We start from the raw sequence: 16,725 nt of genomic DNA, 5'->3' as shown, positions 1-16,725 counted from the left end.
GATCAGAAGCATACACACAAGTAGGGAGGATAGGAAGCAGGCAGTAATTAAATGGATTGTCTGCAAATACTTAAAGAGAATAAAACAGACTAAAAGTTGGCTTACTTTTTATTATCACCATGCACCAGTGATAGTGTCAAGAGACAGTACATTCTCTAGGATGAATTGTTCCTACTAGCATGCTCCCCACCCCTAGGAACCCTCTCCTCTTCCCCACTTTTGTAAGCCACTGAAGGAGAAAACAGGTCTTAGTTTCCTGGCTTATTTCTCATAAGGTGTCCCTACCTCAGAAATTAACTGGTGAAAAAGCACTGCCTTATACTGTATCAATGGTTTTGGCCTTTAACTAATTTTTTTTCATGCCCCAATCAATGTTTTGTGTGTCTTTATATCTAGTTGCTGGAAAAGCAAGGACAAATATAGGACCACTAAAAGAACACAGATTATAAGAGAAAGCAAGAGATTTAAGTAAAGCATCAGGCTGCAGCTTTTTCACAGACATTAATTAAAACTAAGTCACAGGTGAATGAAAAAAGTCCTGAGAATCAGGGTTGCATTTGGGAAATGTCATTATATTAATATTTAAAATTTAATTAAAATTATAATAAATGTATGTGAGTTGAATGAAGTTAATTTCAAAGGGGAATGGGAAGTCAATACTCCAGATGGTATTTTTCTTATTCAATTCTCAAATAGTCACCTGAAGACACTTTTGGGAGCAAAGTTATAAGACTTCAAGATGACTTTCTATTTAGACTGAAAACATCAATGAGTATCCTATACCCTTTACAAAGCACTTCCTATAAAACACATTATCTTGTTTTAGCTCCAAACAATCCTGTGAGTCAGACACTAAAACTAGTGGGAGATAGTACATCTGAGGATAGAATATTGGCCATCGCATAATATCCACCACATAGCAACGGTGTGAACTGCTTTGTATCCTTGTTTCTCCGTATGAGAAATGGAGAGGATCGATGTCCCTACCTCATAGCTATTGTGGAATTATATGAGTTAATACATCTAACTCTTTAATATAGAATCTGGTCTATGGGAAGTGCTGAATAAACGCTATTATTATTATCATCATTATTTTACAGGTGAAGAGACAGATCAGGAGAGATTAAATTTAAAGCCACATGATTACTAAGTATCTAGGCTAGAAGAAGAATTCTAGATTGGATATATTCCTATGACCCTGTACTACCTACAGATACCTACTTTTAGAGTATGGAATACCCTTTGCACTATTTTTAAGAGTTTATTTTTTGCAGCAGAAAATGCCACTTGACAAATTCAGTAATTTTATTAACATCATTTTCTTTTTAAAAACACACAATTAGGGTAGAAACTACAACCTAGAGCTATTAAAAAAAAAAACTGTCTTTTCTTTAAACCTCAGAAAAATGGAAATAAAGTTTTACTAGTTGGTAGGTAGGAGAAAGCCTGAAAGCTCTCTGGGTGCTGGGATATTTGTTTACTCCTAAATCTCAAGACTCTAGTAGGTGTACAAACAGTTGCTCAATGAATATTTAAACTGAAAAAGTCAACTTTAAAACATGTCCTTAACAGTAAGATTTACCTCACTACAACATGTTTTCCTTTTTAACCATATAACTAAAAAGTAGAGCATATGGTCACTGACCATAAAATAGGGGACTTTTATTAAAAGATTCAGAGTAAGAAATAAAAGACTAAATAAGGCCTTGAATAGCTTTATTGAAATCTGTATAAATAAACATGCACATTTCAAATGTAAACTCAAGTGAACTCAAGTGCAGACAAAATTTTAACCTCTGTCATGCAGGAGGTTAGTTTACATTTAAAAAAAAAAAAGAAAGAAAGAAAGAAAAAGAAAAGGAAAGGATAAAAAGGAAAAACCCAAAACAGCTTTAAAAATACCAGGATGAAAAACCAGCTTTAATATTAAGGTATAAAGCAAAGCCATGATCAACATACCTCATTTATCCTGGTTAAATGCATTTTTTCTTTCACGTTTAAATGCTAACATAAATAAATAATTTACCAAAATGTGCACTCACAGAGTGAACTTTTATTTACAATACACAATTTATAATCTATTGTATTTGATTAGTTCAAGTGAAGAACATTATACTTTTTGCTTTAATAATAGTGGGACACATAGCAATTTCTCAGGTAGTCGATATGTGAAACGTGCCCCAGCATTTATTTTCTATTAAAGGCAGTATTGTATGCCAATTGACAATACATTCTTTCAACTAGATCAAAGGGGAAAAAGCAGCAAATGAAAAATGTTTCAAATGTTCACACATATTTTTGGCATCCTGGATCCTTGAATGTGGTGAACTAAAATCAAATTCAAGGTCTGTATGTTTTATATACCGTACAGGTTCTGACTCTGGAACATGCAATGCCAATTCTCTTGTAACAAGTTCCCTTCTGAGAAAAGCTGTAAGGCTATGGTGAATTCCATCAGGAACATACAAAGAAAGTTAACAGACCTACCTTTAAAGCCAATTGTCCATTAGTAATTTAAAGGCCAGAAAAAAATTTCTCATCTAAGCTTGATGCAATCATTACTATGGATACAGAATACTATTTAATTTGTCTTTATATTACAATAGGAGAGCTAAAAGTTGCCAAATTACCAAAAAATGGGGTAGAGAAAAACAGACAGCCAAAATTTTAATTTTGGACCAACACCAGATTTAAAGATACGCATTTTAAATTTAAAGTCGAAAAGAATTTGAATATCTAAGGAATAGATCCCAACAGCAGTGAAAAATACTTACATTTAACTGAAAAGTGACTTTCGATGAAGTGTGAAATCTAGAACCTGTTTCCACAGTAGTAGTAAGATGAACATAATATTGTTTTTTTTTTAATGATACTACAAAAGGAAATAACTTTTTCAAGACTGCTTCTTGTATCATGATTTAGTTTTATAACAGGCCCACACTGATTACCAGGTAAAGATTTGAAAATTTGGTTTTCCAAGAATACTACTGCAGTATTTATGCCACATTGACACTGCAGCTCATTATCACAGTAGTATATGTGGCAGCCTAATGCACATGAACTAGATTATCCAAGAACTAAGTTCAGCCATAGATTTCTTGCAGTTATTATCTGAGCAAAATAAATGACCAACATCCACAAATTTAACATTTGTCATCAATTAACTCACATCCAAAAAATTAAAGAAACATAATTCATCAAAACAGCAGCAAACTTAAAAGGGATTTATTTGTGATTTCCTATATATATTTAGCTTGTAAATACAAGACTGTAAATGTATTAAGAGACAATTTCTGTTAAAGTTTTCATTGTGTTTCACTTCAAGTACTGCACAAGTTAAAATCTGATAAAGGATTTACATTCAGTGATCTGAAACTCCCCATCTCAGACTTTTGTTTAATGTGGTGGGTAACTTCATCATTTCAACAGATACCACCAGCAGGAAAGTCTCTCTTTTATGGCTTCTAGGACTTTCATTAGTTAGTGTGCATACAGTTCTCGTTTTCTATATCATTGTCATTATCATTGCTATCTTCATCACTTTCTAGTGGGATGCCTGTGGCAGCTGAAGCACCTTTAGTTTCTCTGTCAAGGGGGAAAAAGCCAGTTCCACTGAAAGTGTCTTGTCTCTGGTAGAAGAGTACATATGCTGCTTTGGACTGTTAAAACAAACAAAGAATGTTAAAATGGTTATGATTCTCAAAGATCACATTAAATACAGAATGAATTTTTAGCTGATAACCAATTTTGGTGATAGGACATAAATCAAGAAAACCACACATGGTCAAATGGTGGTTACTAAATTAACTATTAAAATTTATTAACTATATCAATAGTATGACTTCTATTTATAAAGGAAGAATGGTCACTGGATTTAACATTTATTCTAAGTTAGCTGGACAGATAAATCAATGCAACCATATCACAGATCCACCTTCTTACTCTAACATGAAATAGAATTCTATGCCTTCTTTCCTCTTGTCTCTAAGGACAAGGGAAGTGTCTTTCTAATAGTAATAGCTTCATTCTGTATTTGTTCTAGATTCCAACTTTTCTTACCATCTTAAGGATACTGCTCCATCAATCATCACTGTGTATCTTTAATGAGTTCTTATCTACCAGAGTTTTTTGGCATAAAAAATACTTAAGTCTTCTCCCAACATAAATTCCTCTCCATTCCTTTTCTAGCTGCCATATACCTCTTACTCTTCCTTACAGCCAGGCTGAAGTCTATAGAAAATCTAATATTCATCATTTACTCTCATGCACACTTCTCAATTTAATGTGATTACTGCAACCACTGTAATGAAATGCCTTTCACCAGGCTCAAAAACCTCTTATAAACAAATTAAATGGGTGCCTTTTTTAGCCAATCTTTTGGTGGCATTTAATGCTTTACTCTTCCTCCTGCATTAAAGCATTTTTGGCTTCTGTTACACTACTTTTCCTTAGATGCTTCATCTCTACAGTTTCTTCTGATTTTCCTGTGGGCTCATTAAATCCTGACTTAAAGTAAAAAAAAAAAAAAAAAAAAAATCATGTTTTCAGTCCTCAGCTCACTGCTCTTCTGAATATGTATCTTCCCATAGGTGACTCATTCAAACCTATGGTTTTAACTGCTAAGACAGACAATTCAAATTCATAACTTAAGCCAGTTCTCACCCCTGAACTCTAGTCCAATTAGTCCAACTACCTAATGGAAATTTCCACAGAGCTATTATATAGGTATCAATTTCACAGCAAATTTTCTTACTTACTTAGTAAATGTCAAAGAAAGAGTCATCATCTCCCTCCTCCCTCTATATTTAGATGTAATCTTAATCAAGTTCTAGTATTTCTATCCATTAAGAAGCTCACAAATCCATTCTCCCCTGTCTATATACTTATTACCACTGATTTAACTTTAGAAGCTCTTGTGGCTTAAATTTCAGGACAGCCTCCTTTCCTCTGGAGGCTGAATAATGGCCTTTGGGCTTCTTTACTGGGTGCCCTCCAATCTGTCTTCTAAAGTGTTATCAAAACATGTTAAGATGGAAATTTAATAATATTCTTCTATTAGTTAACAACCACTCAATATTTCTTACAGACTTTAAGAAAAGATCAAAACAACGAAGAACTCATCTTTCATGATCTGAGTACCAAGTTTAGCCCCAGTTTAATTTTTGCTCCACCTTCCTAACGAGTCTTTTGTTTCAGTAACACCAAATTATTTGCTGTACCCTTAGCTAAATGGTATATTCTGCCACACAGCCTTGCTTTCGTAGCTACTGCTCCTTTTGCTAAGAATCTCTTTGGTTTTGGTTCTTTTGTCTCATTTACCACTACTCGTATCTGCAGACTCAGATCAAACACTCCTTTCTCTATGTAAACTTCCTTGCACTGGTTCTGTTTCCTTACACTCCAATCAGTTGAGACAGCTGCCTCAATCTATACAGTCAAGATATTTACCAGTAATTATCATATACAATTGTCAATTCATGTCTCTGTCACCTATAGATTGTAAGCTTCTTGACAGTAGAGAGAGCTGTCTTTTTCGGCTTCCCTGGTGGCTCAGATGGTAAAGAATCTGCCCATAATGCAGGAGACTCAGGTTCGAACCTTGGGTCAGGAAGATACCCTGGAGACTGGAATGGTTACTGCTACCCACTCCAATACTGTTGCCCGGGAAATCTCACGGACAGAGGAGCCTGGTGAGCTACAGGACTGAGCGATTAGCACTTTCACTTTCAACCCTGTGTAGAATAGTGTGTTGTATATAGAATGTATTCAAATACTTGTTGACTAAATGAAGAATTATTACTGTTAAAATGTAAGGTAACATCAAATTCACATACTGTATATAAACAAGATATTTATTTGAAAGCAAGATTAGGGCAGTGTTGTCAAACAGACTTTGAAGGAGGATGTAGGCAACTTCAGGGTTTTGGTTGGGAGACTAAAGAAGAGAACAGAACTGAAAAATGAGGGATATGATATGAAATTAGAAGTCTAAATATAAACCAAAAATGTAGTTAACTTAAGCATAAACACATTTTAAAAAATACTAAGACTTCAAAGGTCTCTTTTTGTTCTTTGCTGTAGCTATAGGGAGATAAGCAATGGTATGTATGTATATAAATCATGTGTACAAACAGGTGATAAAGATATAAAACATCTATAAACAACTCAAAATAACTTCCTGTCTATGTATACAATAACTGATTAAAACTATGCCAGTAACTGGGCTCAGAAGCTTATTAATTTATTAAACTGAACAATTTAAGTTGAAGACTTTTAAAGCATTATAAACTAAAACAAAACAAAAAGCTAGTCTCTGCCCTCAAGGAATACATAATTTAAACTGGGAAATAAAGTAAAGCAATCAGTGCTTCCCACATCAACAGAAAACCTCTGTACAGGAAAGATCGTCACATGAGGAAATACTACATTTCTCATTCTTTGTAAATACTGTGATCAATAAGTAAAATTTATAAAGGCAAAATTTATAGAATAATAAATTCTTATCAAGCAAGCCTTAGTTTTCTTCTTAGAACATTATTAGTCACCTGTCATCTATGCATCAATCAATAGAGGCTACCCTGGTGGCTCAGCAATAAAGCATCCACCTGCAAAGCAGGAGACCATCTATAATGTAGGAGGCGTGAGTTTGATCCCTGGGTCAGGAAGACACCTGGAGAAGGAAATGGCAACCCACTCCAGTATTCTTGCCTGGAAAATGAGGAGCCTGGCAGGCTACAGTCCACGGGGTCATAAGACTTGGACACCATTTATTGACTAAACCAACACTGTCAATCAATATTTGATAATAAAAATGTGCTCTGATGGGGAACAAAGCAAATGCCAATATTTTTGCTTCAGTTATGGCTGACAAGCTGATGCAAGTGTGAGTAGATGTAACTTCCTAATTTTTCTACTATTCAGAAAACATCAGACAAATACACAGGGTTAATTCTGAAAATTTTGTAATTTGTTTTATCTATATCATTTTGAGAGTTTGAATATGTAATTGTCATAAAGGATAAGCCTTTTCTTTAAATATCTCAGGTATGGTAAGGCCCTTAAAAGTTTTTTATTTTTCTATTTTAGCATTCTGACTTTAGCCAACGTCTAGAATGTCTGAGCCTATTGTTCAGCGGAGAATTTAATATTTTCATTAGAAAAGTCCAGTTTTCATGTTGAACACTACCAGAAAAGTTTTCATGTTCAACTTATGCTTCTACGAGTGGACAAATTTAGAAGACCGATCTCCACTTAGAGGACAATTTTACGTATCTTTACATAAGAACGAGTCCCTCAACTATTAGAACTGCTAGAATATAGACTATAGTGCTTCATGGGCCCTTTTATGGATTCCTTGATCTTCAAGATTAAAAGACACACTTACCACAATCTGGTCTTCAGACGCAGTTGAGACACTACTGTCATCAAAGTAGTACCATTTTCCATCATCTTTATTTTTTGCAAAAGCAGTATCTAATGAAGAAAATACAATCACTTTTATCACTTAAATGATCTGTGGTTTTCTGGGCGGGAACCCCCTCATGACTTTAAAATTGTCTATATAAGGAATACCTATTAAAATTACATGATAATCATCTATGTTAGGCCAATCTATTGTATATTCAACTGATTCCAATGTTTAAAGGTTTTCAGAAAATTTTCTATAATCTGGAAGTCTATGATACTTTCTATCCCAGTCTTTTTTTTTTTTTCATCCAAGGAACATACAGGACATATTTATTATTTTTTTAATACAGAGAATAACAATACTGAAGACAATAAATGGTGATTAGCATTTGTATTGGGCCCAGTGCTGTATTATTTCATAAAGAAGGTATTACCATTACTATTCTTCTAATTTTACAGATGAGGAAAGTGAGGCATCAGGAGAACTTTAATTTGTCCAAGAGTACAGCTGTTCAGCAACAGAGTTAGGATTTAAACTCAGCTCTGTTTACGATTCCAAAATTTGAATTTTCAAGTGTAAATTTAAATTTTCTATGACCAATATTTTTTCAACAATACTTACTATAACTCACTGATCTGTACTGTTTTGTTTTTTTACATCAGAATAATTTCCACTCTTTAACAAAAGTACAGGGCAAGAGAAATGTTATCGCAAGAGAAAGCGATCAGTTAATCTGCACAAAGATTTGCTTTATCATTAAGTTAAAAAAATGTCCACTTTTCCTATCTCATACTTTGTATAAACTACCCAATAACTGAAGAAATACAGGTGCAAAATGTACTCATAACAATTGTCTGCTGTCATAACTTTTAAAAAGTGACACTACAAATTTGGTCTTCTAAATAGTTCTACTCCTCTTAAAATTATTCTTCTGAGTGAAGCCCATTATGGGTTGTAAATTTGTCAACCTGAAATCAAGTCCAGCACATTTACAAATTTAAAGAAACATCAATAAGCCTGAAACTAAAAGGACAAATTTTAACAATAATATTGGGTTTTGAGAGTTGGACTGGGAAGAAAACTGAGCACCGAAGAATTGATGCTTTTGAACTGTGGTGTTGGAGAAGACTCTTGAGAGTCCCTTGGACTGCAAGGAGATCCAACCAGTCCATTCTGAAGGAGATCAGCCCTGGGATTTCTTTGGAGGGAATGATGCTGAAGCTGAAACTCCAGTACTTTGGCCACCTCATGCGAAGAGTTGACTGCTTGGAAAAGACTCTGATGCTGGGAGGGATTGGGGGCAGGAGGAGAAGGGGACGACAGAGGATGAGATGGCTGGATGGCATCGCTGACTCGATGGACGTGAATCTGAGTGAACTCCGGGAGTTGGTGATGGACAGGGAGGCCTGGTGTGCTGTGATTCATGGGGTTGCAAAGAGTCGGACACAACTGAGCAACTGAACTGGTGTCTTAGCTGGTAAAGAATCCACCTGCAATGGCGGAGACCTGGGTTCAATCCCTGGGTTGGGAAGATCCCCTTGGGAAGGGAAAGGCAACTCACTCCAGTATTCTGGCCTGGGGAATTCCATGGACTATATAGTCCATGGGGTCACAAAGAGTCGAACACGACTGAGCGACTTCCAAAAAAAAAAAAAAGAGAGACACGTCTAACAAAAAGGCACAGAGTTTGCAAACTAAATGGTGGTATCAAAAGAAAGCTAAACTCTTATTTGTAATTCTGAGAAAAAGACAAAATGAAAAACGAGTATCAAACTCAGGTAAAAAAGAACAATAGATAAAAGAAGAGCTACCCATTTTAAACATAAATGCAACTAATAATGCAAAACAACTAATAAAACTGTTAGATGAAACAGATAAATCAACACTTTAGTAGTAGTCGTGACAAATTCATCTTAGAAAAAGAATGAACATCAAAAATAACCAGAAATAGTAATGATTTAAATACAACTAATAAGATTAACTGTAATAGAAATAGAGAATTCTGTGTTTGAATGGGGAATACATACGCTTTTAAAGTACATAAACATTTAAGGAGCAGTCCGTGTATTACTACATGAAAGCCTTAATAAACTTCTGGGGTTAATATAGATAATGGCCCTAATTGCTACAAAATAAAATTAAGAAAAAAAGGAGAGCTTTACAAAAAATATATACTTGAAAAAGCACATGAGATAATCTTGTGATATTCAGAAAATTATACAGGAAACTAAAAACATACACAGAATTCAAAGAAAAAGAAAACTACATTTAAAAATTTATGAAATAGTGATAAAGAGTATATAAAGGAAAACTTATAGCTTTCATTATAGCCTTCAACAGAGGGAAAAGAAAGAAAACAAAGTTAAGCATGCAACCCAAGAAAGCAAAGAAAGAATAAAAGAGTAAACTCAAAGTAACAAGAGAAAAACTATACCAAGAAGAAGAGGAGAACTCAACAAGATAGAATACATACCATATGTAACAAAAAGAAAAACGTAATAAAATAGAAAGTCTATTCTTTCCAAAGACGGAAAAGAACAAGGGACAAAAATACAGCATAAGAGTATTATAAACAACTATTCTCAAATAAATTGGGAAATACACATTTTAAGCAAAATGGATAATGTCAATATGTATACATTCTGGAAAAAGAAAATCAATTAACATGATATAAATAGAATAATTTATGGCTGAGAAGTCCAGATAGTTTTATTGGATGAATTCTACTAAACTTTCATTACCAGTTAATTCTTATATTATACTAGCTGCTTCAGGAAACATAAAACGGTAAAGTGTCCTAGCCTGTTTCATTAGACTAGGTCATAATCTTGATTCCAAATTCAGACTTAAATTGAAGAAAGTGGGGAAAACCACTAGACCATTCAGGTATGACCTAAATCAAATCCCTTATGACTATACAGTGGAAGTGACAAATAGATTAAAGGACTAGATCTCATAGAGTGCCTGATGAACTATGGATGGAGGTTCATGACACTGTGCAGGAGACAGGGATCAAGACCATCTCCAAGAAAAAGAAATGCAAAAAAGCAAAATGGCTGTCTGAGGAGGCCTTACAAATAGCTGTGAAAAGAAGAGAAGCAAAAAGCAAAGGAGAAAAGAAAGATATAGCCATTTGAATGCAGAGTTCCAAAGAATAGCAAGGAGAGATAAGAAAGCCTTCCTCAATGATTAGTGAAAAAAATTGAGGAAAACAGTAGAATGGGAAAGACTAGAGATCTCTTCAAGAAAATTAGAGATACCAAGGGAACATTTCATGCAAAGATGGGCTCGATAAAGGATAGAAATGGTATGGACCGAACAGAAGCAGAAGATATTAAGAAGAGGTGGCAAGAATACACAGAAGAACTGTACAAAAAAGATCTTCACAACCCAGATAATCATGATGGTGTGATCACTCACCTAGAGACAGACATCCTGGAATGTGAAGTCAAGTGGGCCCTGGAAAGCATCACCACGAACAAAGCTAGTGGAGGTGATGGCATTCCAGTGGAGCTGTTTCAAATCCTGAAAGATGATGCTGTGAAAGTGCTGCACTCAATATGTCAGCAAATTTGGAAAACTCAGCAGTGGCCACAGGACTGGAAAAGGTCCGTTTTCATTCCAATCCCAAAGAAAGGCAATGCCAAAGAATGCTCAAACTACTGCACAATTGCACTCATCTCACATGCTAGTAAAGTAATGCTCAAAATTCTCCAAGCCACGCTTCAGCAATACGTGAACCATGAACTTCCTGATGTTCAAGCTGGTTTTAGAAAAGGCAGAGGAACCAGAGATCAAATTGCCAATGTCCGCTGGATCATGGAAAAAGCAAGAGAGTTCCAGAAAAACATCTATTTCTGCTTTATTGACTATGCCAAAGCCTTTGACTGTGTGGATCACAAGAAACTGTGGACAATTCTGAAAGAGATGGGAATACCAGACCACCTGACCTGCCTCTTGAGAAACCTATATGCAGGTCAGGAAGCAACAGTTAGAACTGGACATGGAACAAACTGGTTCCAGATAGGAAAAGGAGTATGTCAAGGGTGTATATTGTCACCCTGCTTATTTAACTTCTATGCAGAGTACATCATGAGAAAGGCTGGGCTGGAAGAAGCAAAAGTTGGAATCAAGATTGCCGGGAGAAATATCAATCACCTCAGATATGCAGATGACACCCCATCCTTATGGCAGAAAGAGAAGAAGAACCTAAGAGCCTCTTGATGAAAGTGAAAGAGGAGAGTGAAAAAGTTGGCTTAAAGCTCAACATTCAGAAACGAAGATCATGGCATCCGGTCTCATCACTTCATAGCAAATAGATGGGGAAACTGGAAACAGTGGCTGACTTTATTTTTTGGGGCTCCAAAATCATTGCAGATGGTGACTGTGGCCATGAAATTAAAAGACTCTTATTCCTTGGAAGGAAAGTTATGACCAACCTAGACAGCATATTAAAAAGCAGAGACATGACTTTGCCAACAAAGGTCCATCTAGTCAAGGCTATGGTTTTTCCAGTGGTCATGTATGGATGTGAGAGTTGGACTATAAAGAAAGCTGAGTGCAGAAGACCTGATGCTTTTGAACTGTGGTGTTGGAAAAGACTCTTGAGAGTCCCTTTGACTGCAAGGAGATCCAACCAGTCCATCCTAAAGGAGATCAGTCCTGGGTGTTCATTGGAAGGACTGATGTTGAAGGTGAAACATCAATATTTTGGCCACCAATGCAAAGAGCTGACTCATTTGAAAAGACCCTGATGCTGAGAAAGATTGAAGGCGGAAGGAGAAGGGGACGAGAGAGGATGAGATGGATGGATAGCATCACCGAGTCAATGGACATGAGTTTGGGTAAACTCCGGGAGTTGGTTTTGGATAAGGAGGCCTGGCATGCTGCAGTTCATGGGACTGCAAAGAGTCAGACACGACTGAGGGACTGAACTGAAACTGAAACTGAAAGTAAGAGCAATTAAAAAAAAATTATAATATCATTTCAGACATGAATTAAATTTTATTTAATCTTAAACAAAACCAGCTAACCAAATCCAACTGAGTATATTAAAAAAATATTTAATGAATAGGGTTTACCCCCAAATGCAAAGATGGTTCTTCAGAAAAACCTATCAACTGGAGAGCACAGATTGGTATAATCATCCTGGAATGCCATCTCACAGTACTTTACTCCAACCCAGCAATCTTACATCTGGGTACGTAGCTCAAAGAAATTCTCACACAGGAGACTAAAAACAATGATGTTTATTGTTCTTGAGATGGTAGAAAGTTAAAGTTAATCTGGATGTCCACCATGATGTGAAAAGAGAGAGAGAATATGGTAGATGTAAGTCATGAGTGGTTAGAAGCAATGGATTAAATTGACACAAAGTAATATGCAGAAGTCTTAAGTATCAAGAGAGAAGAGTAAACTCTACAGCAGAGTAACAAACATATAAATTAACAATGATGTGTGATTTGTGAGAGCACATACAACAAACATGTTAGAAAGGGAAGGAGGAGAAGAAGGCGAAGGACAGGAGCCCTGAATGGACCGGTGATTTCCTGTGCTCTTAACTGAGGAGTATGATTAACTAAATCCTCTTCTCTTAATGTTAAAAAAAGAAAAAGAGGTTCAAAAGCTGATTCATTCATTAATCAATATCTACTGATGCAGACACAATATCTACTGTGTAAGACACATCTCACATTTTTAAGAAGTAATATTTTAAGGATAAAAGCCTGGCATTATTAAACATCAAGACTTTAGTAAAAAGGTAAATTATCAACTTACAGTGTCCTCCTCCCATTCCTCCATAGTGGTTGGAAACAGCAATCAAATTATAGCGGCAAGGACCTGCATTTGGATTAATTAGGAATTCTGACATATCCAAATCACTGTTTAAAAAAGAGATCAAGTTAATTTTATGTTTCCCCTAAATGTAATGAAATTCTACTCTTCAGTCAGTGTTGTTTGACTCTCATTTAAATATACTCCTATACACATACACACACACACACACACATACATATCTCATTAAAGAAATTACTAAGAGCCAAATAACCATAAAATTATATAAATACCCTTGAGATTTGAGTGTTTCAGCAAAAATTTTCTTAGGGATTGAGAATTTAAAAATTCTCCACTGATCGTTTGTTTTCAGATTCGTATTTTCATGCTAATACATTTCTTAGTATAAGAGGAAATATAGATATCACCATTTATCATGTGGGTTCTTTTTTAAAGTCATTTTCAGAAATTATTTATTTAAGGAAGAATAAAGGGATAGTGAAAAGAAACTTTCTTAGAAATTTTATCCTAATTTGAATATAAAATATATTTAAATATAACCCCAATATCTATTCTATGTTTCCAGGTTTTGATGACCTAAGCATCCTAAATGGGTAACATTCTCTGAAATGCAACCAGCTGTTTATAATTTATCACACACAAAACTGGAATATGACCATTTCATAGTTTATGTTTTTTTCTGGTTATTCTTTTTGTATTTGTATAATTAAAAAGCAATAACGATTCTAAATTTCAAACAGATCTCTAATAGATTTAGCTTATCATTACTTTTGTTTGTTCCTTTACTCATATTTTCAAAATGCTGTATTCTTGAAAAGTTTGATGGCTCCTAATTTTGTTTTGTTAAAGAGAAAATAAGCATTTTTATTCTATAATTGCAAAACATTTTCAATTTTAAGTTTATAAACATGGATTAGAATAAGCAATCCAGAGAATGTTTTCAGTACATCATCTATTTCCTTCCAGTCACCTCTGCACACATATACAACACCTGCCTTCAGTATTTGTTTACTTACAAACTGTAGTAAGTAAATTCGGTATACCAATATTATGAAATATGAAAGAATAGTGCCAATTTTTTCTTCAGGAAAATGGGAGAGCAGCATGGTCTTTTTACAAAATAGGGTGTAATGAAGTCCTTCCTGGGCTCCATGAGTGAAGATACATTACTCCCTTTTTGTCTATCTGAATTCTCAATGATTTTAATGAAAGAATTAAAAAAGACTACTGATATGCTGTATGTAGACTTCTTTGCATATTTGTACAAATAGGATGACTTACTAGAGACATTGAAATAAGAAAAGCAAAAGGTGACAACAGAATGACTTACTACTCTACTGCATCACCTGCCTTCTAAATAACTCCACTGTTCAGTTTCACATTAGTCTTTCTAAAAATACACTTAGGAAGAATGGAGGATTAATGATGAAAACAAAATCACTAAGATCCCATGAAGTATCTTAGATTTACAAACAGGGCCAGTGAACTCAAAAGATAATGTAACATGAAATGAGTTTTACTTTTTTTTAAAATGTATTTTCTCTTTGTCCTTTGAAAGATCTCTTAAGAAAAGGAATAAAAATTGTTACTAATCCATACAAATTGCTAGAACAGCCCCAAAAATACACTCAAAAACTGAGACTGGATCTAAAACAAAACAAATCAACAAATATAACACAGTAGAAACAGACTCACAGATACAGAGAACAATCTTGTGGTTGCCAAAGGGGAAGACAGGTGTGGGGATGGGTAAAATAGGTGAAAGGGATTTAGATATACAATAAGTCAAAAGGACTTAATGTACAGCACAGAAAGTACAGCTAATATTATAGTAACTTTGTATGCTGTGTAATGTATAAAGATATCAAATCACTATACCATACACCTGAAACCACATAATATTTAAAGTCAACTATGTGTAAAAATAAACAAAAAAACACCTATAATCTGGGAGTGATGTTAAAAAATGTTAGAGGTGCCCAACGTTTATTAAGCTCAATCAGAACTTACTTGATAGGAAAATCAACTAAGGTATCCAACTTGTCTCTCATGTATCGACTATAAGAAAATCGCTTGAGATGCACCACAAGTACTGGAGGCAGAGACCATAAATCCAATTTCTTTGTGGCTTGCTGATGTTCTTTACAATTGGGACAATACCTAAATATAGAGAAATATTTAAAGCTTATTAGACATAACGTCAGAGGTAATATCAGGTAATGCCTAATATGTAACAGACTGACAGGAACTTGTTATTTTTAATCAATACATTTTTCAAATAGATTTAACTATTCAAAATGAGTATGCAAATAAGTATTCAAAGAAGTAACGAGGGCTAGATTATTTACATTTTAGTAAGCTAAAAAAACATGGATGTAGCAAAACTGTGCTGAAATAAAGGTATTAGAAAAATCTTGAGACTTTCTGGACTCAAATTAGTAACAACACAAAACATATTGTGATTTTCCTAAAAAAGCTTCTGTTGGAATACCTCCACAGCTAAAAGTTCCTGGGAAAACGTAACTAAAATGAATCATTCATAGTAAAATGGCTATTATAGAAAATATACTAAAACAAGATTAAAACTTAACATTATAACACTTTTAAAGACATTTTCATTCTTAATATATTATAAGCATATAAACAAACACTTATTGTTTAAAATATCAGAGGGAATTTAACTATTACTTTTTCAATTCGATGTAGCATATACCTCAGTATATATCCTTAAAAAATAATTAGAAACAATTATTTAATTTTGTCTCTTACCAAGGATCTTCAGCACCTAGCTTTTCTTTTGTTGTAAAAAGCTCAATGCAATCTTTTAATTTCACAAAGGGTTTTTTAGGAGGTTTGTATTCCACACTTTCATGTTTTTCAAAATCCTAAAGAGAAGTATTTCTTGAGTTAAGAAAACAAATGAAACAAAACTCATTTTAGTGATATCATATTACTATGAATAGTCATGAAAAACTCCTAAATGTTCTCAAATAAATCAAAAGCTTATTTCAGCTGAGATTTACAGTATTTCTAACATTTTCTGTATACATACCTATATGGACAATCAGAAAGTTTAAATAGCAGGTTCAAAGAAGATAAACCTTTTCTCTTTTAAGATATAACCATTTTTAAAATTGCAAACTAAACATATTTGGTAGACGAAAAAAAGTGTAACCAAACAGTGTGATCAATATGGAAGAGAGAAAGAAGGAATGAGCAATGACTTACCTCAGCAGCATTTTCATCAAAATATCTTTTTTTCAAATCAGGATCCCAATCCAAAGCAAGGAAAGACCTTTCTAAGGTGGAAAACATATTTTTTTTCTTTAAGATTTAATATGCTGTATTGAGTTAATACATTTTAAGATGTAAAATAATACATTTTAAGATATACGGCAGAATAGAGAGATTGCTGTACAAGGTGATCAGGGTAATTTGCTGTTTACAAGCCATTAAAATATTTTTAAAAAGATACAAAACTTAAGCATAAGTCCAATCTTCATTTAATAAACACTGATATG

General features: G+C 34.2%; 1 protein-coding gene across 5 annotated transcripts in view; it reads right to left on the bottom strand.

Annotated features, from left to right (window-relative positions):
* Positions 1 to 1,699: 1,699 nt before the first annotated feature.
* The window catches only part of USP15 (ubiquitin specific peptidase 15), a 128,984-nt gene continuing 113,958 nt past the window's right edge, over positions 1,700 to 16,725 (bottom strand). For all 5 annotated transcript variants that reach the window (XM_040233121.1, XM_040233122.1, XM_040233123.1 and 2 more), the window contains 6 exons: positions 16,433 to 16,503; positions 15,974 to 16,089; positions 15,215 to 15,364; positions 13,187 to 13,290; positions 7,385 to 7,473; positions 1,700 to 3,659 (listed from right to left, as the gene is read on the bottom strand). In XM_040233121.1, the coding sequence (XP_040089055.1) occupies positions 3,477 to 3,659; positions 7,385 to 7,473; positions 13,187 to 13,290; positions 15,215 to 15,364; positions 15,974 to 16,089; positions 16,433 to 16,503 (713 nt within the window). In that variant the 3' untranslated portion in view covers positions 1,700 to 3,476. The remainder of the gene's footprint in view (positions 3,660 to 7,384; positions 7,474 to 13,186; positions 13,291 to 15,214; positions 15,365 to 15,973; positions 16,090 to 16,432; positions 16,504 to 16,725) is intronic.

The sequence above is a fragment of the Oryx dammah genome, unplaced genomic scaffold, assembly GCF_014754425.2.
Source record: "Oryx dammah isolate SB20612 unplaced genomic scaffold, SCBI_Odam_1.1 HiC_scaffold_29, whole genome shotgun sequence".
NCBI lineage: Eukaryota > Metazoa > Chordata > Mammalia > Artiodactyla > Bovidae > Oryx > Oryx dammah.
The sequence above is the reverse complement of the archived record's forward strand: the minus strand, read 5'-3'. Positions and strand labels throughout refer to the sequence as shown.